The sequence below is a fragment of the Eriocheir sinensis genome, chromosome 21 (genome assembly GCF_024679095.1).
Source record: "Eriocheir sinensis breed Jianghai 21 chromosome 21, ASM2467909v1, whole genome shotgun sequence".
In the NCBI taxonomy this organism is placed as follows: domain Eukaryota; kingdom Metazoa; phylum Arthropoda; class Malacostraca; order Decapoda; family Varunidae; genus Eriocheir; species Eriocheir sinensis.
Window position 1 is genome coordinate 4969263 of NC_066529.1, and position 27026 is coordinate 4996288.

Genomic DNA, 27026 nt, shown 5'->3' on the forward strand with positions numbered 1-27026 from the left:
GAGTGGAGGGAGAGTAGAGAAAGGAGAAAGTGTAGGGAAGGTGAGGGAGAGAATGAGAGAAGAGTAAGAAAGGGAGAGAGGAGGGAGGGTAAGTAAGGGAGAGCGTGAAGGGACAGTACGGAAGGGAGAGAGAGTGGAGGAAGGGCAAAGGAGGGAGAGAGTGCAGGAAGAGTGGAGAAAAGATACGGAATGGAGAGAGTGGAGGAAGGGCAAAGGAGGGAGAGAGTGCAGGGAGAGTGGAGGAAAGGGCAAGGAAGGGAGAGAAAAAAGAGAGGGGATGACCTGGTGGGGAGGAGAATGACTTGCAGCACGAGGAGGTATCTACGAAATCACAGCAACGAGTTCAGAGTTCGGTGGACGGATATTTTCGGCCGGAACTCTACACGGACTAACATCGAGCCCTTGGTAACAGAGGCCACTTTATCGTCCACTCGCCGCGTCTCGCCATGCCCGCTGACGTCACGGTATCGGCAAACAACGTCCCTTTAACAAGCCACAATAAACGATCACCTACGAGCCAGCGGATGCGACACGACGGGTTTATCGCCCCGACGGGAGTTATTAGAAGGGAGTGGCGGGGTTTGGGAGGGGTGGAGGGGGTGGGGAGGGTGGTAGGAGTGGCGGGGATGAAAGGAGTGGAGGTGGATTGTCTGACGGAGGAGTTAGAAGTGGTTAGTGTGGGTGGAACGATGGAGGTGGAAGGGATGGAGGAAGTGGATGGAGTAGTGGATAGGGAGGGGTAGCAGGGGAGTTAGAAGTGGTGACGTAGGTGGCATGAGTGGTGGAAGTGGATGGGAAGGTGGAGTTGGAATGGGCAGCAAAGGAGTTAGAAGTGGATGAGGGGAATAGGGTGACGGAGGTGGGAAGAATGGCGGGGATGGAAGGAGTGGTGGAGGTGGAGGTGAAGATGGAGGAACTGGCCGAAAGGAAGAGGATTGACTACCTAACAAACAACCATACAAAGGTACACTCCTCCTATCTATCTATCTATCTATCTTCCCTCTATCCCCAGCTGTACCTTTCCATATCAGTCCACCTCCTCTTATAACTACACCACTGATTAAAAAAAAGTTTGGCTGGTGGTAGAGTTGTTTGGTCTAGGGAGGTCTGCTGATGACTTTTGGGGTCTGAACCAGCGAGGCCTCGACTCTGGCAGGCTGTCAGGGGCCGTCAAAGAAAGGATGGAGGGAGAAAAATATTATCTGAAAAAAAGCCTCTGGGAAAAAGCATCGGTGACATATCAATCTAGCTTGTGTATCCTTCTTTTCCACCCGTTTCCTTTTTTACCAATACTGTTTCTCGGATTCCTTTATTGTTCTCCGGGGAAAAACAGAAATTGAAACGGGAAACGAAAAGAGCTTTGACAAGGGGAGGATGAAATATTACACAGAGGAAAGTAAAAAAACAAACACACAGATAAATTAAAGAAGAAAACCAGAAAGGAAAGCTAAAACGAAGAAAAGTGAGGATGGAGGGAAGAAAAAGTGTTACAGGGAAGAACGTAGAGAAGGAAAGAAGAAATGAAGAGCATGAAGATAGGAGAGAGACTGAGTGAAAAGGCAAAGAACCGAGGAAATAGAACATAACAAAGGAAAAAGAGTGTGGAATAAAGAAAGGAAAGAAAAATGATAAAATAACACCAGCTAATCAACAGAGCCGAAAGCGAAGACTCCAGAAAAGAAAAAGACTAAAACAAAAGTGATGATGAAAATGAGAGAGAGAGAGAGAGAGAGAGAGAGAGAGAGAGAGAGAGAGAGAGAGAGAGAGAGAGAGAGAGAGAGAGAGAGAGAGAGAGAGAGAAAGGTTACGAAAAAGCCGAGAGAAAATATTACAAGGAACAGCCGGATGCTCGAGATAGGGAAGCTGGGCCAATTAGAACTCGTGGGAGGCGAAACTGCATCAGCGCGGCACCAAACCCCTGAAAAATATATATAAATACTAAAGGAAAAGCAAAATCACGAGACATTTCGATACCTTATGACACTGTGACGCTGGAGTGAATGCTTAATTAAGAGATCATTTATATAACGTATCTTCGCTCTTAGCCCATCTCTATCTCTATCTATCTATCTATTTTTTGTATTTTATTTTTTCTCTGTCCTGTTCGCCTTCTTCTCCATTTATATTTTCATGTAGTGTTTTCTTATCCGTATTGTTCGCTTTCTTCATTTCTTCACTGATTTTCTTTTTTTTTTGCCCTTCTGTCCTCACTTATCTTCGTTGTAGTTTGTTTTCCTATTTTATTTTCTTCCCTTGTTCCTTTTTTATTTTGTTATTATTTTTCCTTCTGTTTCGTTAGATCTTATTATTTTATCTCCTTTCTCGTTGCGTTTTTTTTTCTCCTTCTCTGGTATCGTCTCCTCCCTCGTTTTTTTTTGCCTCTTCAATTATAATTATCAGTCTCTCTTCTGTTCATGGTGTTCCTTTATTTCCTTCTCTAGTTCCTTCCACATAACATTTTTCCTCCCCTTCTCATATCTCTTCGTGTTAGCTTTTCTTCTCCGTTTTCTTTTTTATCTATCAGTCTATCTATCCATCTTTTTATCTATCTATCTATCTACCTATGTACCTATTTTCTCCATAAGCCTCGAGGGACCGACGCTCTCCCCTTGCCCCGCGCCAGCCGCCCACACACTTCATTATATCCTCGCCAATCCTTTATTATTGCCATCTCCAGATCTTCGGTCGGCGTCCCTGGAGGCTTTTATATTGCCGTAGGTGTTGACGCTGGTTATCCACCCACGCGTGCCGCCAACACCGTGATATAGTGATCCCTTCCTCTAATGGTGCTCTCTCTCTCTCTTACTCTCCCCCCCACCCCCCACCTCAAGCACACATACACACACACGACAAGGTTTATGTTCCAAGTGAAAACAAGTCCAGCAGCCCCGGAAAGTTATAGAGAGACAAATGACCCCAAGTTTGGCGACAAGCAGGACCACAAACTACACCGCCCAGAGTTATAGGAGACGGGCTAAGTAAACATGGTGCTTACCTTCTTGCACTTGACGAGGGCGATGATGGTGATGAGGTTCCCGGGGACGCCCAGCACGATGAACAGGACGCAGCAGAAGACAGCAAAGTCCAGGAGGTGCGGCGGGTAGTCAGCGAAGAGCGGCTCCGTGAAGTTGGACAGCGTGGCGAGGCCTGGCCGGTCCACACTCAGGTTGTCGTCCAGGGCGGAGAGGTACACGGGCTCAGGTCTGCTCAGGAACAGCCTCTGGAGGGATCCCGTCTCCGAGGCGTCATCCCCAGACTCCAAGGAGAAGCCAAGAGCCTCCTTGATGACCGAGGTATTCCGGTGCGTCACATTCCGTTCCTGGAGCTGTGGCGTCGAGCCCATCAGGATGTCAAGGAAGCCGTGGCTGCCAGTGTCCTCCACACTCGATGTCACGTTCCCCACGCCCCCGCCCGGCCCCCCCAGCACTCCACCCACCGTCAGGTTGTACCTGGCACTCAGCGGCCGCCCAACACCCGCCACATCACTCCCTTCCAACACTTCACTATCGACGCCGCCGCCGCCGCTCTCGTTTCTGTACACTCCGCCGGCTTTGTATAGCGACCACAAGAACCTTGGCACGCCACCTGTCACGTTCCTCTCTCCTTCCTCGGGGCCATCCCCTGCCAGAGGCGGCCCCCCTCCGCCAGGGTTGTCCCCGGCGTCCGTCCAGGTCTGAGGTGCCGAGGGCTCTTGATTTTCTCCCCTCGCGGCACCAGTGACCCTTGGCCAAGCGGTGGCACTTCCCGTGAAGGCTCTGGGCAGGGTCGCCGCCCCCCCGGCCACCATCACGTCCCTCCAGCCGCTGGAACACTCACAAAGCACACCGGCAGCACACTGTCTCCTGGTGCTGTTGATATTCTTGTTGGTATTGCCGCGCCCCTCCGCTCCTCGCCTCCCTCATGTCTCGTTTTCACGCCTAATAATTACTCTGATGAGGAATCAACGCTCCACGAGCGACGAAACACCGTCGCCATTACACCTTACCTGTGGAGGAAAGAAAGGCACAATTAGTGTCACGTGGACACTAGACAACGAATTAGATCCATTCACGCACACCTGCCAGCTATCAAACACCCATTAACACGGCGCTCCCCGGATTAAGAGAGAGCGCGGGGGCTCAGCAAGTATTCCGGCCGCCCGTGTTTGCCGCCGGTCACACGGACACGCTATACAGGCCTTCTGGCTCACTGCGATTACTGCTTTACGACCCCCGATTCAAGTCCAGTCGCTGCCTACATATTCTAAAGGGAAAGTCTCTCTCTCTCTCTCTCTCTCTCTCTCTCTCTCTCTCTCTCTCTCTCTCTCTCTCTCTCTCTCTCTCTCTCTCTCTCTCTCTCTCTCAGGGCAGGGTGTTTTTATGGGTCCTGGCGCTCTCCTTTTGTACAATGTTCCTATCACGCCTCACGAATTTGTCCCACTGCAAGGAAAACTAACCCCATTTTCCTCCTCTACCCTGCCCCAATACATCTCTGTCTCTCTCTCTCTCTGGAAGGGAAAAACTAAGGAAAAAGTTAAGGAAAAGTGAAAAAGGGGAAAGGGATGGAGGGGATATGAGAAGGTGGTGAGTGTTTGGATCTCTCTCTCTCTCTCTCTCTCTCTCTCTCTCTCTCTCTCTCACGGGTTCATATCTCACTCAGGGGTTGATATTTCATGTAAAACACTCCCTCACTCAGTCACTTCACACAGACCAACACACGGGAGCGGACGTTCAATTTGCTCCGTTCTATCGGCTATTTATCACGGGCGAGGGCGTTGAAGGTGGTGTGTTGCTCGGCCTCAATGGAGCGGCCGCGGAACAGAGGGAGAAAGTCACGACAAGCAATTCATGCGTGTGTGTGTGTGTGTGTGTGTGTGTGTGGGTGGGTGTCAGACAGCGGAGTTTTCTGTCTCACAAAGTTTTAAATATTCCATTTCTTTGTTCTCTTTCAGGTGACAGCCCTGGCCGTTCATTACTCTTATCACAATTATTATCCACCGACATATTCAGGATAAAAATGTCATCCGCTTTTTCTGTCTGTGTTCTGGTTGGAGTGAAGCTTCCCATTATAACTGTTACCATTATTATCATCAACGGTAGTGGTAGTATCATTATTGTTTTCATTATTAATATTTTCAGCATTATTAAGTAGCGACATTTTCTCATAAAAGATATCGCCACCATTTTTCTATACCTAACAGTGATGCAATATCTAGTTATAAGAGTGATCCTTCCCTGCACCCCTCCCCAAAAAGCAAGCCTTGTATTGCCTAACATATTCCTTTTATCTCCATATTGAGTCAGGGGTTGACATCATAAACGAGTCCTCTCCAGTTAGTCCTGTCCATTGCATCTCCCTCTGTTGCTCTCATTCTTTGTAACCCTTCCACCTTAAAGCCTTCCACCCCTCCCTCCTACTCTGTCTTTCCCACGGTATTCTTTCCACACGTACACTCTAGTCGCTATCAATAAGCTTTTCATCTTCTCTCCTCATGTACTCTCCAGACGCTTTGAGTTTATAAGCTTCTCATCATCTCTACTCCCCGCACGAGTAAACCCATTCAACCACGTAACCTAATTAACGTCCCATATATAGAGTAATAAAATGAAAAGGAAAAAAAAAAAAGACAAAACTGCGGAACAAAGGAATCGGGCAGGACAGGAAAAATAGGAGAGACAACAACACGACACAAGAGAAAACATTAGAATAGGGAAACGTGTGTGCCCAGGATTAAGGGTAAGCCGCACCTGACACCTGCACAGACGGGGTACACGAAGGAAAGGGAAAGGGAAAATAGGGGACAGGTGAAAAAATACGTATGGAAGGAAATGAAACCGGGAGAAGAACACCAAAAAAAGCAGATTTAAATGTCTGAGAATATGAAAATAATCTCACTTCTACAACGATAAGATTAGTTCTGATGATTCGTGTCTATATTTAAAACAGATGAGGAAGAAACACTATACAGAGCCATATTTTTCCTGTCTAACTTTCACATGCAGAAGGGAACCGATATCAGCTTAATCCAACCTTCCTTTGAGTTTTCTCGTTTTTTTTACAAAGTTTTCCGGGAAGGGAGTAGAAAAAAACACCTCTTTGAAAATATTAATATCTCTCTTTCCGTAAGATTTTTTGTTTTTTGAACTCCTATAACGATCAGGGGGTTGCGAGTTTATTTTTAATTTTTACGGTAAAGAAAACAGCTCAAGGGCAAAAAAATAAAAATAATGCACAAAAAGCCCTCAAATCACTGCTCCTGTAAATAAAAGAGTTAAGAGGAGTGGCCAACAAGAGAGGTCAATTGCCTTCTAATGTTTTATCCCTTGCTTACCCTAAAACGCTTAAAATATAGCAAAACTTTTAACGAGAAGACAAATATACTGATTACAGCAAACCAATGACATGGAAATCAATAAAAAAAACACTCCCAAATAAAAAAAATAAAAAAAAACACATATACTCGAATAAAAACCAATCAACAAACAGAAAGTAAAGTAAGAGACCCCCCCCCCCTCCCCTTCCTCCCCCTTCACCTCTCATATACAAACAAGAAAATGGCCTGTTCATTACGGGCACTACAGCTGACAAACAGATGGATCCATAAAGTGTTGCTCTCTACCGATACCCATTCAGCGAGCCATTGAGTGCTGAGTTCGTTTATGACGTAGAATAATGAAGTTGAGTTGTTTTTTTGCGAAGCGTGTGATCAAAACGAGAGCAAAATCAATGGCATCTGTTTTTTGTCTCCCTTGTTTTATTTTGTCATGTGATAGTACACCCACACCCACTCCCACACCCACATCCACCCACACTCACACCCACACACAATGGTACAGAATCCCTCGGTCGACGCCTGTTATGTAACGTTTGATAGCCCATTCTTAGCGCACGTCTTCCAATGTCAGAAACTGGCTTCTTTTTTCCGTTCCGATAGTTGTATGGGTTTAGGGTGCGGCGAAGAAGTGGAGCGAGGGGGGGGAAGGGGTGGCGGAAGGCTTGGTTTCCCTATATATCTCTCTGTTTGTGTGGAGCGTTATCGAGTTGGCCATCAGCTGTTCGTGGTGTAGGTTTACGAGGTTTATAGCGTTGTTCTTTTTGTTATGTGCTTACTACAGCCGAAATTGGCCTCTCTTCTGACCTCTCGTTCTCTTTCTTTTGTCGGAGAAGCATCAAGCGTTTTTTTATTTATCTTGCTAAAAAAAAAAAAAACACTCGTCTATGGGATGATTGATGTTCGAATTATGTTTATGACAGCTTCTCTATTGTAAACCATCGAGTCTGTGTTGCCTCATCATCTGTGCAACTTTCTGTAACTCTGCAATCATGTTCAATACTAACAAACAAACTAACTGTCCATCCATCAACCATCAACCATCAACCATCGAGTCTGTGTTGCCTCATCATCTGTGCACCTTTCTGTAACTCTGCAATCAGGTTCAATACTAACAAACAAACTAACTGTCCATCCATCAACCATCAACCATCAACCATTGAGTCTGTGTTGCCTCATCATCTGTGCACCTTTCTGTAACTCTGCAATCAGGTTCAACACTAACAAACAAACTAACTGTGTATTTCGGTATTTCATGATATATGTGTAGATTTTGTGACATTAATTTCATTTCCTATTATTTTCATGTTTGTATTTATTACTGCACATATAAATCACAAAGCACAGACTAAATAACTAAATGTATATGTGTGTTGATGGCAGCACTTCAGCTAACGCTAACTAGTTAACTGCCTTGATAACTATGCGGTCGTGTATGTTGAAGCACTAGCTATGTCTGTGTAGCTCATGTGATGTAAGCTTTGCCCTGCCTCGCCTTTCGCCTCCTACTCATCCCGTCCGGCCATGCTCCCCTAACCAACCTCCTCTAGCTCTTCCCGTCTCCCCTCGCCTTCCCTCCCTCCCCTCACCTCCACCGTCCAGCCTTTCCTCGCCTCGCCTCGCTTCCCTGGCCTCGTCTCTGCCGTGTTAAGAAGCGCTGAGTCGGCGGTGCGTGTTTGGACTGAGACTCCCAATTTTATGTCCGTGCTAGGTCAAGGTCGTTGGCAGGATGGTGTGTGTGTGTGTGTGTGTGTGTGTGTGTGTGTGTGTGTGTGTGTGTGTGTGTGTGTTTTAGCTAGCTCTTTGTGATTTAACCCTTCTCCCAAAACTTGTTGCCCTATGTCACGCCTCACAAGGCAGCCGTTTCCCGTCTCACTCCGGCGCACGCTCACGAAACAGTCCAACTCCTGACGCTTTTCTCGTTCTTCAGTAGGAAAGACGGGGCGAGACAGAGCCAGCGGGAGAACTTCGGCGATTGGGTGATTCCTACTTTTCAAAATTGGCTCCGATCCGAAAGAAATACCTCCGACTGTTCGTAACGATTGAATTCAGAAGCTCACTCACCCCCATGACTATCACAACCACCATCACTACCATCCCCATCCCCCACTCCCCAACCCCTCGCACGTCTGACATTCACCACATCAAACTTTCGTCATAAATCTGCATTAGAAGAGATATGCGTGAGTGTGAGAGGGAAGTTCGATGGAATGAGAGAATATGTCTGTCTTTGGTGCTTCGGGGTCTTTCCACACACTGATTTGCCTTTCCCCAGCACCGGAATGGCAAGCAGGGAGGACGCAAAGGCTGGGAGGCAGAGTGAGAGATTCTTGTTCGCTCGGAAATATTGACCTCAGTTGTCATATTGAAACCTGATGTGATTATACCGAAGAGGCTGTTAAGCGTACGCAAGTTGCCTAGCTCATCGTACCCCCTCCAACACCCCCTCCATCCCTCAACCAGCGTTACCATATTATCGTACTCAAAACATCGCATTCATCAGTTCCAGGGCCCAAAACTTTCGTAGGCACACAGATAACGCGATTCTAGTTAAAGTTATCGTTAAAAGCGTTACTTGTTGGTGTTTGTTTCCTATAGCTGTGAGTCAAAAACCGAAAAATACGATGTGCTGCGTGGCTGAGTACGATAATTTGGTAACGCTGCCCTCAACCCTCTAATACATACACACGAACACACACACTTGCTTCCCCATCATCGGTGCGGTAGGGTTGTTATGTTAGTGCCCGTGACGTATTTTTCGGCCCCACGAGACACCAACTCAGCACGAACCCATGTGTTGGCGGCGAGCCAGGCGGGGCACGCGGCGTGATGGATGGCGGCGAGCTGGTTTCAAAAGCTCTCGGCGAGTATAAAACCACAATACACAGCCAAGATTGAACCCCACGCTTGAACACACCATCTGTCACCCTCTTTTCATTCGACGGGGATTTTGGTTTTTTTTTTGGTTTCGTTCTGAGTTTTTTTTTTTAGAGCAAAGGAGACAGCACAAGGGCACACAAAAAAGGAATCAATAAAAAGAAGCCCGCTACTCGATGCTCCTGTAAAGAATCCGAAGAGGTGGCCGAAAGAGCGGTCAATTACGTGAGAGGAGGACTTGGCTTGCTGTTTCTATGGATACATCAAGTGGATTTTACATATTTCCTTTTTTGTTATCTCTTCCACGAGTTCTATTATCCTATGCACTGCTTTTATCCTTTCGTTTTCTCGGTTCTCTGGAAATGCTATTCTGGGATATTGATTTCCACACTGTCTCCGTTTTCTCTCAGTTCTGTCCATTACCTTCATAACAATATCATTCTCATTTTTTTTTTCGTCTTTTTAATACTCTTCCTAACAACTGCTTAAATTGTTTTCAAGGTTTTCTTTCTCTCTCATTCTCTTAAAAATCCTCTTCATTGCTTTCATTGTTCCCTCTGTTGTTTTTTTTGTTTGTTTTAAGCACTATTCCCCTCTTTCGGTTTTCCCCGTCTGGTAAAAAAGCGCTGTAAGAACTGGTCGGCTCAGTTGTGGCGCAGCGTCTTTTGTTGAGGCTGAGAGGGTCGTGGGTGTTGTGGGCGCGGTTGTCTTGTCTGCGTTAAAAAACAGATGATACTGGCCGGTCGTTGGCGTGACGTGGTAGGCAGTAAAGGCATTGCGGTGCAGGGCGTGTATCCCCGAGCGCTCCCGAGACACAGGAAGCGAGGGAACAAGAGGCGGGGAGGAGGAAATGACCAGCCCAGGGTACGTAAGGGCCGCATTCCAAGCGAGGTCGCCGGTGTGGGAGCATGGCAAATGTAGGGCATAAAGGAGGAAATATATGATCATCCGTGACAAATTATAACGCGCCGAGGCAGCTCAGCCTGGAGTAATGAATGACCCACAGGCACTTAACTAGGGGATCGCGTGCTGCCACTCCCCTAAGACGCAGACACACAGACATTGGAAGGGGCAGGACGGAGGCGGGGGACGGGAAGGGTAACTGACGGGGGGTGGGGAAGGGACGAATGACTGAAGGTGAATGGCAGGGAGCTGAGGAAGGAGGAATCTGAGAAAGGACTGGAAGGACAAGAGAGAACAAATGAAAAGGGATGAGATATGAATGTGCAGTGGGAGTGGGAGGGAGAAAGTTTGAGGTAAGGAATGAAAAAATATTGAATCGATTAGGAAAGGGATCTGGGGAGGTCTGCATACTGAGTGGGGGAATTAAGGAGCACGAAGGTAACTTAAAGGGGATAAATGCTGAATAGGGGACTGAAAGGGGTTTGTAGGGAATAGGGACTGAGCAGGGTTGGTGACGTTGAGGCCTGTGTAGACGGTTGGCGTGGAAACATGTGGAATTTAAAAGGAGTGTAATGAAGAGGGAATGATTGCCTTGAGGTGGGTAGCGAGGAGTCGGGAAATTGGAGATGACGATGAACAGACGTGGAGTATTGAGATAAAGCTATGCAAAGAAGTCTTATAGGTTTGGAATGCATGGTAGGATGTTAATTGGAGGTTGGATAGGTTATGATGTGACAAGGGAGTTAGTGACGGAGGTAAGAGGGAAATAAATAGGGTTTTTGGATGCTATGGTGATAGTCGGCATGGAGGTTGAAGGAGACAGAAAGTGGAGTCAGGGGTTAGTAAAGGGTTGGGTGAGTCAATAAAGTAGGAGGACATTGATGAAAGGAGGTAGGAACTGCGTAGGATTGAATGGAGTAGCCGTACCCTTGGGAGAGCCCTCGTTGGGGTTTGGGTTTTCATCAAGGTTGGGGTGAGTCAAGGAGGAAGGGAACTATCAAAGGAGGAGAGTGAAGCTGTTCCTTCTCCGTCACTTTTATCTCCTTGGTCCGCGGATTAGAGATTGTGTCCTCATGGTTGCCTCTATACGCTCTGAGCCACGGCGGACGTCTTGTTAGGGGGCTTACCAGGGGATTCCGGCAAAGGAGGTCATTCCAGCTCACTGCCTAGGTTGGTAATTACACGAAAAAAAAGAATGTAATGAGAGAGACCGTGTTGTCTGAGAGGACGCTAACATCTCACTCCGGCAACCATCACTACTGCCACTACTACTACTACTACTACTACCACTACTACTACTATTACTATGACGACTACTACTACTATTCCCTCTACTATTACTATTACCACTACTACTATTACCATTACCACAACTATAACCTTTGCAACCACTATCCCTGTCTTTACCTACACTGCTGCTATTGCTACCTCTTCTACCATTTCCTCTACCTCTGCCTAAACCACTACATCTATAACCACAACTATAACCTTTGCAACCACTATCCCTGTCTTTACCTACACTACTGCTATTGCTACCTCTTCTACCATTTCCTCTACCTCTGCCTAAACCACTACACCCAAAATACATATACAAATACCACAATCTTAAGCCTATCCGCATCGGCTGAGAAATAGCTGGTCAGAAAATGTTGAAAAGTCTAAGAAATGTCAAATTGATAAGACGTTGGCGGTGACGAGACGAAAGGGAACTGGCAGTGGGAAAAAGGGAAGGGAAGGAGGGATACGGATCGAGAAGAAAGGAAAGGACCCCATACACGGAATTCGATAAAATAGGATTGGGTCTTTTTTCATGGAGGGGACCACCACATTCAGCGAGTTTCCTTTTCCTTTTTACTCTCCTGACTGTGGTAAGCTTTTTTTCTTTACAAAGTTAGGCAGAGTTGACGTAAGGCCTAGTGTCCGACTCCACCTCTTCCACAATGATATTTCCTCTCAATTTCAACATACAAACATTTCTATTCCACATCTTGAAACAGAACACCAACACAGCAGAAACGACTAAACTACAGACTGGACGCTAGGAATGGCTAACCTTTGACCTTGCAATGATTTTGGACTACGGCAGAAGGAACTTAGTGTTTATTAATTCCTTAAAAACTCAATTTCCCATCTGAAAACTGAACACAACCTATACGTCTCCACAATCTATCTTCCCCTCTCAAAAGCTAACCATATACAAGGGCCTTGGCCTCCCCTGTATGGCGTATGCATTACAAGTGTATGTGTGTAGAATAAATCTCATATTTCTGCTACGTGTTATTCTTATCCTCTTACTCTCCTTCTCTATACAAACTTGCACGGACCCGAACCAAAGCAGACATAAGATTTGTCTCAGGTTTCATCCTTTGTCTTTGCTCGCCAATAGACTAATCCCGCCGAGCCTTCCTGGGAGCATGTTCTCGGGATTACGCCTTTATGTATTTTTCCTCCCTGTCAAGCAGCATCACAAATAGAAGGGAGAGTCGAGGGAGCCGAGCAAAAAACGCACAGTCACGCACCGAGGAAATGTGACCTTTTAGTACAGTAACAACACGCGCCGAGAGAGAGAGAGAGAGAGAGAGAGAGAGAGAGAGAGAGAGAGAGAGAGAGAGAGAGAGAGAGAGAGAGAGAGAGAGAGAGAGAGAGAGAGAGAGAGAGAGAGAGAGAGAGAGAGAGAGAGAGAGAGAGAGAGAGAGAGAGAGAGAGAGAGAGAGAGAGAGAGAGAGAGAGAACGACAGAGAGAAAGACAGACAGACAGATAGACATACACAGACAGACAGACAAAGATTCCGACAAACATACAGACGGACGGACGCGTGAGGGGCCCGCTGTTTGTATTCCGTTTGTTCAGCATTATGTAAATATTGGAGGAGGCCGAGGGAGGGCTTCTGAGAATGATACTTTTTCGTCTTATTCTTCCTCCTCTGACCCTGGACCCACTAAAAAAAAAAAACTAAAGGTAAACAGTACCATGGGTGGAGACTACCAAAAAAGAGAAGTGAGAGAAAGAAAGAATAAACATAGATCGAAGAAGAACAGGATAAAAGCGAACCAATAAAATAAATAAGAGAAGGAAGAATGTGAAGAATAATTGACATGAAAGGAAAAATAAGTAAAAAAAGAAATATAATAACAGGGAAAAGAACAAAAAATATGAAAAAGAAAAATAACGGGAAAATAATTAAGAAACAACCGTGAGTTTCGAACAACTAAAAATATATATTAGAAAGGCAGAAGACTGAAAGGAGGGGCTCGGCTAAAACATATGACTAACAGATTAATTAAAAAAAATGGTATGAAAACGATAACTGATGAAAAAAAAACCTAATAATTGACTGGTAAAAATTGGGGATTATATTAGATTTTTTTATTTTATTTACCGGAAAGCAATGAGAAATAAATAGAAGGAAAAAAGATGAAAAAACAGGGAAAAGAAAAAGAAAAAAAGAAAATAGTGATAAAAAGATCTGATGAAAGAGAGATAAAATGAAAAACTAACATGAAAGAGATAGACTAGAAAAAAAAATGTGAAGAAAGAAAGAAAGAAAAAGATCATTACATAACAGCAACATGATCCCGTAACCACAAAAACAACAACAATAAATATCACACACAAAAAAAAACACAAATAGATAACAAGAAAAAAATAACAAACAAAACGAAAGAGAATGTAAAATGAAGAAAATCAAAACAAGTAAGAGAGACAAAAATAATATATATATCACCAAAAACACACGAATAGATAACAAGAAAAAAAATAACAAACAAAACGAAAGAAAATGAAAAATGAAAAATAAAAACAAGTGACGAGGGACAAAAAGGAATAAAAAGTGGAAAGAGAAACAGGAAACACTAAACCCACGCGAACATTTACCAGCGGAGAATACAAAAGTTTGTTCTTTATTGTAGGTGTGAAAAAAGGGGATGGAAGAAGGGTTGACGCTTTGTATCTCTCTCTCTCTCTCTCTCTCTCTCTCTCTCTCTCTCTCTCTCTCTCGCGTAACCTCTCTGTGTTATACAACTAATTTCTGACACTGCGTTTTTCTTTCCTCTGGTCACATAAAAACACTATTTTTTTCTTCTTTCTTTTTTGTCATTTTTCTTCTTCTAAGCCTTTTCGCAAGTATTTGTTATTGGTTCTTTTTTTATGTTATTCTCTACTCTTCGTTTCTTGTTCATTCTTTTTTTTTCTGTTACTTATTTGTTTATTGGTAGAGTGATAGTTTCCTTTTTTTCTCTCAATACATGTTCTTTGGCGCTAAAATGTTAAAAAAAAAAAAAAATATGACCCTAGAAGACTGGAGTAAAAGAAGCCAGAGATGAATAGCTGAGAAAAGGAGGCGAGGAGGAGGAGGAAGCGGAAGACAGCAGTGGAGGAGAGGAATGGGTGAGGAAACGGAATTGACAAGGAAGAGGAGCTTGGGAATTAAGGGGCGGAGGAAGGAGGACGGGAGGAAATAAGGACTTAATATCCGCCAAGACTTCACTATTATTATCGATATTTACTATTCGACTCTCTGGCTTAATATCTCACGTGTCATTCAGTATTTTGCTATTCCTATGAGCATTTAATACCACCTAAAAATTTTCTACTATTATCGATATTAACTCTAAGTATTCATAGTTTACGCAAGGAAAGACGTCGATGATGTAATACTAGAGACACATAATATTTTTTTTCGCCTATTATCAGCTTTACTACTACTACTACTACTCTACTATTTGTTCTACTATGAGTGATCATGAAATTTACCCTAAAAAAAATATCCGAGTCAGATACTTTCAAAAACAAAAATGCTCCTGTGAAAATTTTGCAAGTTTTAATATTTCCTTCCGTGTTTTGTTTTGCCTTTTTTCCGCCAGTGTCCTCGTCAGGTAGGAGTTCTGACCCGCCAGTGACCTCCCTTGCCTGACTGACCAATTTTTCGGGTAGTTATTAATAGCACCGGACCGGAAGTTGCAATTATTCAGGTTAATGAGTACCGAAATTTTAATGAGATGCCGTTTCGAGCACGTGCCAGGCCATCGATGTTTTTTTGTTTTGTTTACGTTTAAGAATTCATTAGTCATCCTTCGTGTGTTTTGTTCCTCAGTGACTGGAACGTATGAATAAACGATGTGGTTAGTTACGTAATGTTATGGGTTGATGTGAGCTGGTACGATGCCAACTAATATTTCTATAGATTGAATTAAAAGAAGAAAAAAAAGTGTCTTAAGTTCTGTGCACCGTCTAACCTTAACCCGTATTGATATTTTATTTATTATACCCTTAAGAATGTTTTTAGTTGAATTATCTCGCTTCCATTGAAATTACCTTATCTTCTTTTGAGTTATGCTGGTTTCGCTTTCTTGGTGTTAAAAAGACTGAATATGTTGTGCTATGTCTACTCGCAGCTCAACATTCCCATCTCAGTTTCATTGCATTTTTCTTTTTTCACTTCTAAACATCTCGCTTAGCATTTAAATAGGAGTGGGAAGTAGGAGAGGAGTAGGAGAAGGTAGAGGAAGAGGGGGACCTGGAAAACAAAGACGATGGACGCGGACGAAGAGGAGAAGGAGGACGAAGAGGAGGAGGAGGAGGAAAGGAAGGGATTAGGAGTAGTAGAATGAGAAAAAAGAGGAGAAATATTGGGAGGAGTAAAAAAAAAAAAAAAGAGGAAGAGAAAATGAAGCAAAGTAATGAGAAGAGAAAGACGATATTTAAGTGACAATCAAATGAAGGGAGGGCGGAGGAGGAGTGGAGGAAGAAGCACGAAAAAGAGGAAATGTCTATTCAGTAGTTATCCATTTAAAAACAACTAAAGCAATCAAAACATAAACAACAGGCCCAGAACACCAACCTTGAAGTACGCCCAGACCCTCTTGGCAACGCACTTCTGGGCATCCCGCTCCTCGAGGTCGCGACACACGGCACAAACTTAACATGATACTCGGCAAGTGTTTGACCCGCGCACCGCTGAGGCTGACCGGCGAAAGGAGGAAATACGGGGCTTACCAGTTATGCTAGAAGCTGTATGGATGTCATTTGTCACTTTTCACATTGTCTTATCCCGCGTGTAAAGTGGTATACTGTCAATAGCCCTCTCGAAAAGAAATGTTACAAGTTAAGAACGCCATATTAGCTCCGTTCCTCGAGTCTTTCATAAGTTATACAGCTTAGCTTGTTGATACAAACGAATAGCGAAGGTCAAAAGCTCAGAATGGCATCAGTTCTCTCTTCCTTTCCAGTGATGCCTTATTACACAAGTGTACCTCTCTCAAGGCCTGAAGAGATAGATAAAAAATCGTATCTTGTGCTAAACTATTACACCCCAACCTTGGCTACTGCAGTCTATTGTTTCCTTTTCTAATCCTCACTTCGTTACAGTAATAAGTTAGTTAAATACTTAATATAAACACCGAGAAATCGTGTTCACTGGTGAGGCGAGCGGGCAAGCGGTTGAGTTGAGTGAGCTGAAGCAAGAATAGACGGTTCGTCCGGAGCTCCGAAGCATTAACGCAACCACTTGTTCTCCCGAGTGTTGCCGACGCGCTGTCACTAATTTATCTTTCTTGCTTATGATGCATCTCTTTAATGGTGGTATGTTTCAGTTTAGTTTTGAATCCAGAGTTTGTGAGAAAATAAGAGTGAGAGTGGGAAGAGAAGGCGGAAACTGAAAGAGATAAGGGGAGAATGGAAGGGCGGGGTGGAGGCCGCAACGATGCCAGACTGTCGTACTCAACCTCTTATATTTACCAACTTCCGACCCAAAAACTGTCTCCTGGACCCCAATAACGAGATTCATTTATATTTATCGTTAAAATAGTTAATTCCTCATGTTTCTTAGCAATAGTTAGGGGTCAGAAACCGGTAAATACTATGCTCTTAGTACGATAATCTGACAACGGTGGTGGAGGGCGGCAGTCGGGGAGAGGAGGGGACGACGGTCGGTATTCCCAGATGCGTCCGACTCTCACATCAATTATTTTTAGAGGCAAAAGAAAAAAATAGAGGCTCGACGAATTATTACTTTTTTCACATTCCTGGTACAGAGGCTTTTCCAGACTACCACCGGGATCATAATGCCAACTACCCATGAAAGGGCCAAGCAACTACGAAAACTTTGTTAAATACATGTTCTTGGGCGCTAAAAATGTTAAAAAAAATATGACCCTAGAAGACTGGAGTAAAAGAAGCCAGAAGTGAATAATTGAGAATAGGAGGCGAGTAGGAGTAAGCGGAAGACAGCAGTAGAGGAGAGGAAGGGGTGAGGAAACGGAATTGACAAGGAAGAGGAGCTTGGGAATTAAGGGGCGGAGGCAGGAGGACGGGAGGGAGGGTAATGGGGGAGGGCAAAGTGAGTGGTAGGTACAGTACGTGACGCTGACCCAAATGCCTTCTTCTGCCTTTTACTTCCCCGTTTGCTCCCATACTCCGCAGCTTAACCCTCCGTGCGTCGGGTTGGCGGCTTCGGATATTCAGAGCACGGGCAAGGCGGGTGAGAAGTGAACGCTGGAGTACGTGCCGCTGACCCAAATGTCGTACTGGGCCGCACTTGTGGTTGTCTATCAATTCGTATATTTGGCCTCTGTTTAACGCTGAGTTCCCTTATTCGGAGCACAGGAGCGGACCAAGGACTGAGTGATACAATGCGTGTTGGAGCCATATGGTGTATTTCGCGTTTTCATATATTGGTTTCCGTGTCTTTCAAGAGGTGGGTATCAGGACACCTCTCCTCCCGAAATTGACCTATCTTTCGGCCACTCCTCTTGACTCTTTTGTAGGAGCAGTGAGTTACTGTTTCCTTTTTTTTGCCCTTGAACGTTTCCTCTACTGTGGAAAAATAAATAAATAAATAAATAAATGTTTTGTTGGAGAATATCATTTCCCAGCCTCGCACCACGCATCGTTATTTCGTCCTTTCTGCTTCCGGTATTGTTTTCCATAGTTTTGAAGTTTACTATTTTCTCGTCCCACTGGCTAGTTTTCAATAGTCTCGGCTCTTGGAAGTGGACGTCCCTGCCTTGCATATACCAGTGGTTTTGTATACCCGCCGTTAAAGGGGTTGACGATGGCAGGAGTAAGTGGATTTAAACTAATGCTCCCACTTCCATGTCGCGGCTTATATGATAATTGAGGACCTTTTACAAGCTCTCCCTTCACAGTCCTTCCCGTGATATTCATTCCAACGATATCAGTATGCCAGATCCCGGTCACTACAAACTTTCTATGAAGCACTAGTACGGGCTAATGGCTTCATCCTATACATTGATTCTCTGTATGGTGTAAGTATATCAAGAGAAAGTAGGTGGAAGAGTAATTTAGTTTAGAAGTTGCCGATGTTTTTTGAGTTGGTAATAAATGACATCTCTTACTTATCTTCCTTTCCCTTCCCCCACCATCATCATCAGCATCACACATCTTTCTTTCAATCTGTCATCATCTATTCTTCCTACTTCATTCCTTCACTCTCATCCCCCCATCCCCTCCCTCGCATCACCACCACCAACATCATCACCAGTTTTCTTCAAATCTCTTAAGGTAAAGCCCAGAATACAGCCGCAGGAGAAAGGTAAAGCCCAGAATACAGCCGCAGGAGAAAGGTAAAGCCCAGGATACAGCCGCAGGAGAAAGGTAAAGCCCAGGATACAGCCGCAGGAGAAAGGTAAAGCCCAGGATACAGCCCCGGGAGAAAGGTAAAGCCCAGGATACAGCCGCAGGAGAAAGGTAAAGCCCAGAATACAGCCGCAGGAGAAAGGTAAAGCCCAGGATACAGCCCCGGGAGAAAGGTAAAGCCCAGGATACAGCCCCGGGAGAAAGGTAAAGCCCAGGATACAGCCGCAGGAGAAAGGTAAAGCCCAGGATACAGCCGCAGGAGAAAGATAAAGCCCAGGATACAGCCGCAGGAGAAAGGTAAAGGCCAGGATACAGCCGCAGGAGAAAGGTAAGGCCCAGGATACAGCCGCAGGAGAAAGGTGGGCCCAGGATACAGCCGCAGGAGAAAGGTAAAGGCCAGGATACAGCCGCAGGAGAAAGGTAAAGGCCAGGATACAGCCGCAGGAGAAAGGTAAAGGCCAGGATACAGCCGCAGGAGAAAGGTAAGGCCCAGGATACAGCCGCAGGAGAAAGGTAAGGCCCAGGATACAGCCGCAGGAGAAAGGTAAAGGCCAGGATACAGCCGCAGGAGAAAGGTAAAGCCCAGGATACAGCCGCAGGAGAAAGGTAAAGGCCAGGATACAGCCGCAGGAGAAAGGTAAGGCCCAGGATACAGCCGCAGGAGAAAGGTAAAGCCCAGGATACAGCCGCAGGAGAAAGGTAAAGGCCAGGATACAGCCGCAGGAGAAAGGTAAAGGCCAGGATACAGCCGCAGGAGAAAGGTAAAGCCCAGGATACAGCCGCAGGAGAAAGGTAAAGCCCAGGATACAGCCCCGGGAGAAAGGTAAAGCCCAGGATAAAGCCGCAGGAGAAAGGTAAAGCCCAGAATACAGCCGCAGGAGAAAGGTAAAGCCCAGAATACAGCCGCAGGAGAAAGGTAAAGCCCAGGATACAGCCGCAGGAGAAAGGTAAAGCCCAGAATACAGCCGCAGGAGAAAGGTAAAGCCCAGGATACAGCCGCAGGAGAAAGGTAAAGCCCAGGATACAGCCCCAGGAGAAAGGTAAAGCCCAGGATACAGCCCCAGGAGAAAGGTAAAGTCCAGGATACAGCCGCAGGAGAAAGGTAAAGCCCAGGATACAGCCCCAGGAGAAAGGTAAAGCCCAGGATACAGCCCCAGGAGAAAGGTAAAGCCCAGGATACAGCCCCAGGAGAAAGGTAAAGCCCAGGATACAGCCGCAGGAGAAAGGTAAAGCCCAGGATACAGCCGCAGGAGAAAGGTAAAGCCCAGGATACAGCCCCAGGAGAAAGGTAAAGCCCAGAATACAGCCGCAGGAGAAAGGTAAAGCCCAGGATACAGCCGCAGGAGAAAGGTAAAGCCCAGGATACAGCCGCAGGAGAAAGGTAAAGCCCAGGATACAGCCGCAGGAGAAAGGTAAAATCCAGGATACAGCCGCAGGAGAAAGGTAAAGCCCAGGATACAGCCCCAGGAGAAAGGTAAAGCCCAGTATACAGCCGCAGGAGAAAGGTACAGCCCAGGATACAGCCGCAGGAGAAAGGTAAAGCCCAGGATACAGCCCCGGGAGAAAGGTAAAGCCCAGGATACAGCCCCAGGAGAAAGGTAAAGCCCAGGATACAGCCGCAGGAGAAAGGTAAAGCCCAGGATACAGCCCCAGGAGAAAGGTAAGGCCCAGGATACAGCCCCAGGAGAAAGGTAAAGCCCAGGATACAGCCGCAGGAGAAAGGTAAAGCCCAGGATACAGCCCCAGGAGAAAGGTAAAGCCCAGGATACAGCCCCAGGAGAAAGGTAAAGCCCAGGATACAGCCCCAGGAGAAAGGTAAAGCCCAGGATACAGCCCCAGGAGAAAGGTAAGGCCCAGGATACAGCCCCAGGAGAAAGGTAAAGCCCAGGATACAGCCCCAGGAGAAAGGTAAAGCCCAGGATACAGCCCCAGGAGAAAGGTAAAGCCCAGGATACAGCCCCAGGAGAAAGGTAAAGCCCAGGATACAGCCCCAGGAGAAAGGTAAAGCCCAGGATACAGCCCCAGGAGAAAGGTAAAGCCCAGGATACAGCCCCAGGAGAAAGGTAAGGCCCAGGATACAGCCCCAGGAGAAAGGTAAAGCCCAGGATACAGCCCCGGGAGAAAGGTAAAGCCCAGGATACAGCCCCGGGAGAAAGGTAAAGCCCAGGATACAGCCCCGGGAGAAAGGTAAAGCCCAGGATACAGCCCCAGGAGAAAGGTAAAGCCCAGAATACAGCCCCGGGAGAAAGGTAAAGCCCAGGATACAGCCGCAGGAGAAAGGTAAAGCCCAGAATACAGCCCCAGGAGAAAGGTAAAGCCCAGGATACAGCCGCAGGAGAACAAGATCAAATCGTAAATACAAGACTACATGGAACGTTTCAATATAAGAACGATTAATGACAAAAATATATATATCCCACGCCACGAAAAAGAGCAACGTTATCACCAACACAAGGTCTTCCCTCTCTCTAATGGACAGCCCGGCCAGGCATTTTTTTCCTAATTATCCTCATTAGTAAAAGTCTGGAGTCTTGGCAGCGTGTTCTAATGATGCTAATTTAAAACTGCATCTCCGTTTGCTGTAATCTTTTGAAATTTACTGCTCGGATTTGCCAGCCGGAAAATATGTCTCTACTTACACTCGCAGATTTGTTTTCTCTCATCTTTGGTTGGGTTAGATTCTCATTTTTTTTTCCTTTACATTTTAAGTGTCACTGCGGCGTTGTGGCAGGAAATATTAGGCAGGGGCCGAGATGGGTAGGAAACGGAAGAGGAAGGTAGGTCAGGGCAGGACAGTACGCGGCAGAGAAGGACAGGGCTGGAGAAGGAAGAGAAAGAAAGAGCAGGGAACGGATGGGAAGAAGAGAGAAGGGAATGACAGAAAGGGGAAAGTGAGGCAGGGCAAGTAATGGAAGAGCAGAACAAGAAGGGAAGAGAAGAGAAAAAGGAATTGAAGAGAATGGCAGGACAAGACTAAGTAGAAAAAAAGAAGGGCAGTGAAGGGCAGAAAACGACAAGGGAGAAAAGGGGACCGGAGGATAGGGAAGGGTAGTGAAGAGAGGACTGAAGCAGGGAAGGAAGAGGCAGGCAGGACAAAAAAAATGTAGGGAAAGGGAGGGCAGGAACGGCACGGAAGGGTACGAAGGTAAGGAAACGAAAGGAAAGTCACGAAGGGAAGGGAATGAAGGGAAGGGCACGAAGGGAAGGGCACGAGAGGAAGGGAACGAAAGGAAGGGCACGAAGGGAAGGGCACGAAGGGAAAGGTACAAAGGGAAAGGTAACGAAGAGAAGGGAACGAAGGGAAGGGCACGAAGGGAAAGGTAACGAAGAGAAGGGAACGAAGGGAAGGGCACGAAGGGAAGGGCACGATGGGAAGGGCACAAAGGGAAGGGTACAAAGGGAAGGGTACAAAAGGAAGGGCACGAAGGGAAGGGCACAAAGGGAAAGGTAACGAAGAGAAGGGAACGAAGGGAAGGGCACGAAGGGAAGGGCACGATGGGAAGGGCACAAAGGGAAGGGTACAAAGGGAAGGGCACGAAGGGAAGGGCACGAAGGGAAGGGCACAAAGGGAAAGGTAACGAAGAGAAGGGAACGAAGGGAAGGGCACGAAGGGAAGGGCACGATGGGAAGGGCACAAAGGGAAGGGTACAAAGGGAAGGGCACGAAAGGAAGGGAACGAAAGGAGGGGCACGAAGGGAAGGGCACAAAGGGAAAGGTAACGAAGGGAAGGGCACGAGAAGAAGGGAAATAATGCAAGCGTTAGGGCAAGGGACAGAGGAGAGGAACAGCAGCAGGAGGTAGACTAAACATACATAATTTTCCCGTCTCACTCACAACCAGATTTTCTCTTACCATTTCCCTCGTTAGTTATCACAAAACACGCCCCTTCATAAAGGACACACTTAATTAGGCTCGTGAACCGCTCTGACATCCGCGCGTAATTACTGATGCAACGAAATATAAAGTTCGGGGATAATAATGTCCGCTGCCTCACGTGACACCTCGGCATGCAGTCTGTTGGGTTATTTAGTTGTGCTGCTCCCCTCTCCCTCCTCTCCCCCTCCTATGCCATGCCCTGCTCTCTCCTGGCCTGCCCTCCCTCCGATGTCTGCTTCCCTCTCCTCCTGTCCCTCCTATGCCATGCCCTGCTCTCTCCTGGCCTTCCCTCCTGTGCTATGCCCCCCTCCCTGCCATGTCTGCTTTCCCCTCTCCCTCCTCTCCCCCTCCTATGCCATGCCCTGCTCTCTCCTGGCCTGCCCTCCTGTGCTATGCCCCCCTCCCTGCCATGTCTGCTTCCCCCTCTCCCTCCTGTCCCCCTCCTATGCCATGCCCTGCCCTCTCCTGGCCTGCCCTCCTGTGCTATGCCCCCCTCCCTGCCATGTCTGCTTTCCCCTCTCCCTCCTCTCCCCCTCCTATGCCATGCCCTGCCCTCTCCTGGTCTGCCCTCCTATGTTATTCCCCCTCCTTGCTCTGTCTGATTCCTCCATCGTGGCCTACCTTCCTATGTTATGCTTCCCCACTCTCCCTCCCGTGGCCTGCCCTTCTATACCATGCCCTGCTTTCTCTTGGCCTGCCCTCCAATGTTATGCTCCACCCTTCCTTCCCTGCCTACCCTGTCAAAAGCTATTTCAGTCTGTAATTTAATTGTGCTTAACCCTCTCCTTATCTACCCTTCCCTCCCCTGCTTTTTCCTGTCTAGCCTCACCCTGCTCTGCTCTGTCTTACCTTACCATGTCTATTCTTACCCTTCCCTGCCCTAATTTCATCAAGTCCTCATCTCGTCCTATTATAGACAGCCTGTGTGTACGGGTTATCGGTATTCCTGTCAGCTACTTGTGTGACTAGCTGGCGCAAGGATTGGAAGTGGAGGGACAGGGAAGAGGAGCCATAAGGAACCTGGAGCAGTGGCCGTAAAAAGTATAGTCCACCTCCTTCTACCTCCTTGAAATTCTCCCCTCATCCTCTCGCCCCTCCAGCCCGCTCCGTCTGGCCCACGATAAGAAAAATAATGTAAACCAATTTCCTCATCTCTCGACTTAATTTTCTATTCAGTGGCAAACACGGCTCCGGCCCGGCTTGTGTGTCTTATCCCTACTTGCGCCTACCTGCGATGTTGTGTTAGAGGTACAGTGGGGAGGGTGGGGGTGATGGTGGTGGTGGTGAAGGGGGAGGGTGGGGGTGATGGTGGTGGTGGTGGTGGTGGTGAAGGGGGAGGGTGGAGGTGATGGTGGAGGTGGTGAAGAGGGAGGAGAGAGGGAGGGGCACTCACACACACACACACACACACACACACACACACACACACACACACACACACACACACACACACACGCCGGAAAACGCTTTAAATTCATCCTTAAAATCTGCGTCAATAATAATGATGTGTGAAAAAGTTTACCCTAATTAGATGGAGTCACGATTATTATGATTATATTGTTCTGTGTTCATTATTTTACCGCTCTTTTGTGATAGATAGATAGAAAGATATAGAGAGATGGATAGATCGATGGATAGACAGATAGATAGAGAGAGAGATACGTATATGAGAGAAAAAAAAATGAAGGGCGCGAACGAAATACAGAGACAGAGATCAAGAGGAGCAAGAAAAAAGCGAGTCTATTTTTCCTCCTCTTTATACACACAACTTTTTCATCCCTGTGCCTGAAATCCCCTTCGCCGCGCCGCCCCTGGTGACGCCGCCCCACCGGTGTCGTCTTACTGGCTACTCACGCCGCTTCACACGACGCGGGTGACCGTAATCCAGCATCCCTGTGAGCCGCGGAGGAGCCGGGAGATCAGGCGACACGGCACGGGTGGGATACACGGCGACGGGACGGAAGGAGGGTGAAGGAGTTGGGAGGAAAAGGTGGCAGAAAAAGAGTACAGGAGCAGAAAGTAAGACGGCGGTGTAGGAAGCCCAAGGGAAAACGTAGCGGACATGGGACTGGGCGACGCGGCAAGGAAGGGACACACGCCGGCGGGACGGAAAGAGTTACGGCAGGAAAAGGTGTCAGAAAAAGAGTACAGGAGCAGACAGTAAGACGACAATATAAGAAGATCAATAAGGAAAGGTGGCAGCAGGGAGGGAGAGGACACTGGGATGGGGTGGAAAGGGTAAGGAAAGGTGTACTACAGCTAAAAAGAAAAGGGAACAGATGCGAGGAGAGGGGAAACACGTCTATTACCGAGATGGGAAGGTAAACAGAGATCACAGCAGACAGATCAAGCGAGAGGAACCCACACCAACAGAACAGAGGTACTACACTTAACACGAAAGGGGAATAGATGCAAGGAGAGGGGAAACAAGTGTATTACCGAGACAGAACGGTAACCTGATATCGCGGGAGACACCACCAGGGAGAAGGACCCACAGCAACAGGAGAGGGTCGGAAAAGGTACCGAAGGGGGAAACGGATGCGGAAAGAGGGGAATCGAGTGCATTAAAGGGACAAAACGGTAAGCGGGGATCACGGACGACAGCACGAGGGACAGGAACCCACGCTAACGGGACGGAATTATTAACGCAGGGGTTCGAACACGCGACCAGAGAGTATTTTGGTATATATACATGGGGCCCTCGGCAACCCAAGCTAGGATTACGGTACTGTAACCCTGTGATATACAATTCTCCTTGTCCATTAACTATCTACTCAAGTGAATCATGTTTCGAAACTAGTATATTCTCTCTCTCTCTCTCTCTAACGTGTGTGTGTGTGTGTGTGTGTGTGTGTGTGTGTGTGCTCTACTGTGGCAAAAAAAAAAAAAAAAAAAACATTAAAGAGACCCTTGGAGCACACGGCCTGTAAACAAATCAGGAACACTGGAGTTGCCAACGTAAATAAAAACAAAAACAAAAAAATCTGGCTGCATTAAATATGTGTGGAAGGGGCTCTTGGTGCATACTCACATCAAGCCACGCCCCCTGTACCCAATGACACTCCTTTAGCAACGGGCGGTGGAGAGCGTGCTACAGAAGGCGGCACTACAGTTAATAGGAGGGAAACGGCAGCAGAGAGAGGGGAACACATGAACTAGAGCATAAGGGGAACGAGCAAACGGAGGGAGACGAGACATGCAGGAGCAGGAGGAAAAATAAACGAAGTCCTTATTGCTGGAATGGGACAGTAGTTAACGGGGAAAGGGAAACGGATTAATGAAAGAGGGATGTACTAATGGAAAAGGGGGAATACAACTGTGACGAGTGAAAAAAATGAAAGAATAAGGAGAAAGGAAAGCACAAACGACAGAGAGAAGTGGACTGGAGACAAAAGAAATGAAGTATACACGTCAAAAAGAGATAGACACCACTAGGAGGAAAGGAGGGAGATATGAAGTGAGAGAACGGCAACAAGAGATAAACAAACGCAGGAGAGAAACAGGAAGATATGAGGAAGGGAAGAACGTAACGGTTAATTAAAGCTACGATAGGGAAAGAGATCACACACACACACACACACACACACACACACACATACACACACACACACACACACACCTTACCTCCCCGCCCCTCCACCCAGGAGAATCAAAGGGTTATAAAAGCAAGGAGGTAGAAGGAATAACAGAGAGAGAAAGAAGGGAAAAGGGATTAGGGAGGGAAGGAGGGAGGATGGGAAGTAGGTCAAAGGTAGAGAAAATGCAACAGCTGGTACAAGGAGAGAAGGGAGAGAGGGAGGGAGGGAGGAAAAGAGGGACGGAGAAAGAGGGGAGAAAGGCTTGGGAAAGGAGAAACAAGAAGAGAGAGACAGAGGTAAGGAAGCGAGAATGAAAAAGGGAGAGAAAGACCATGGAATGAGGCATAAAAGGAGGGAGAAAAGGGTGCGGTAAACAAGGAGAGGAGGAAAGAGGAAAGGATGGAAAAGAGAAGAAACGGAGAGAGGTCTGCTACGTAAGTCGAAGAGACACAAGATAAGCAGATGTGAGGAATAAGAGGATTGCAGAAACAGAGCACTGCGACGGAAGAGGGACAGAGAGAGGAGGGGGAGTGGGAGGGGGAGAGAGAGAGGGAAGAAAGCAAGAGGGAGGGAGGTCTGTAGGTCACGCTCCCGCCCCCGAGTCATATCACTGGCCAAGCATGCAAAGGTCACGGCGCCGCCCAGGAGTCCCCCCACGTGCCGCGCCTTCCCCCTTCCACCCCCTTCCCTTCATGAGGTCACTTAACTTATCGCATAAACACGACCCGACGATACACCGACACCCAGTGAACTTAGCGGGGTTGATCTAATTGGGAGCGAGATCAAAGTGGGGTTGATTAATGAGTGGACAGGTGAGTAGGTGGATAAGGGGAAGGGGAAGAGGTAAAGGAAGAGAGAGCGAGAGAAAGAGCATGAGCGGGGGTGA

The 27026-nt window shown here is 46.8% G+C and overlaps 1 protein-coding gene across 1 annotated transcript in view; it reads right to left on the reverse strand.

The window, feature by feature from the left end:
- Nucleotides 1-2849: 2849 nt before the first annotated feature.
- LOC127001558 (uncharacterized) overlaps nucleotides 2850-27026 on the reverse strand; it is a 70434-nt gene continuing 46257 nt past the window's right edge. Inside the window, exon 2 of the mRNA XM_050866206.1 lies at nucleotides 2850-3985. Coding sequence (XP_050722163.1) covers nucleotides 2975-3787 — 813 coding nt within the window. The 5' untranslated portion in view covers nucleotides 3788-3985 and the 3' untranslated portion in view covers nucleotides 2850-2974. The remainder of the gene's footprint in view (nucleotides 3986-27026) is intronic.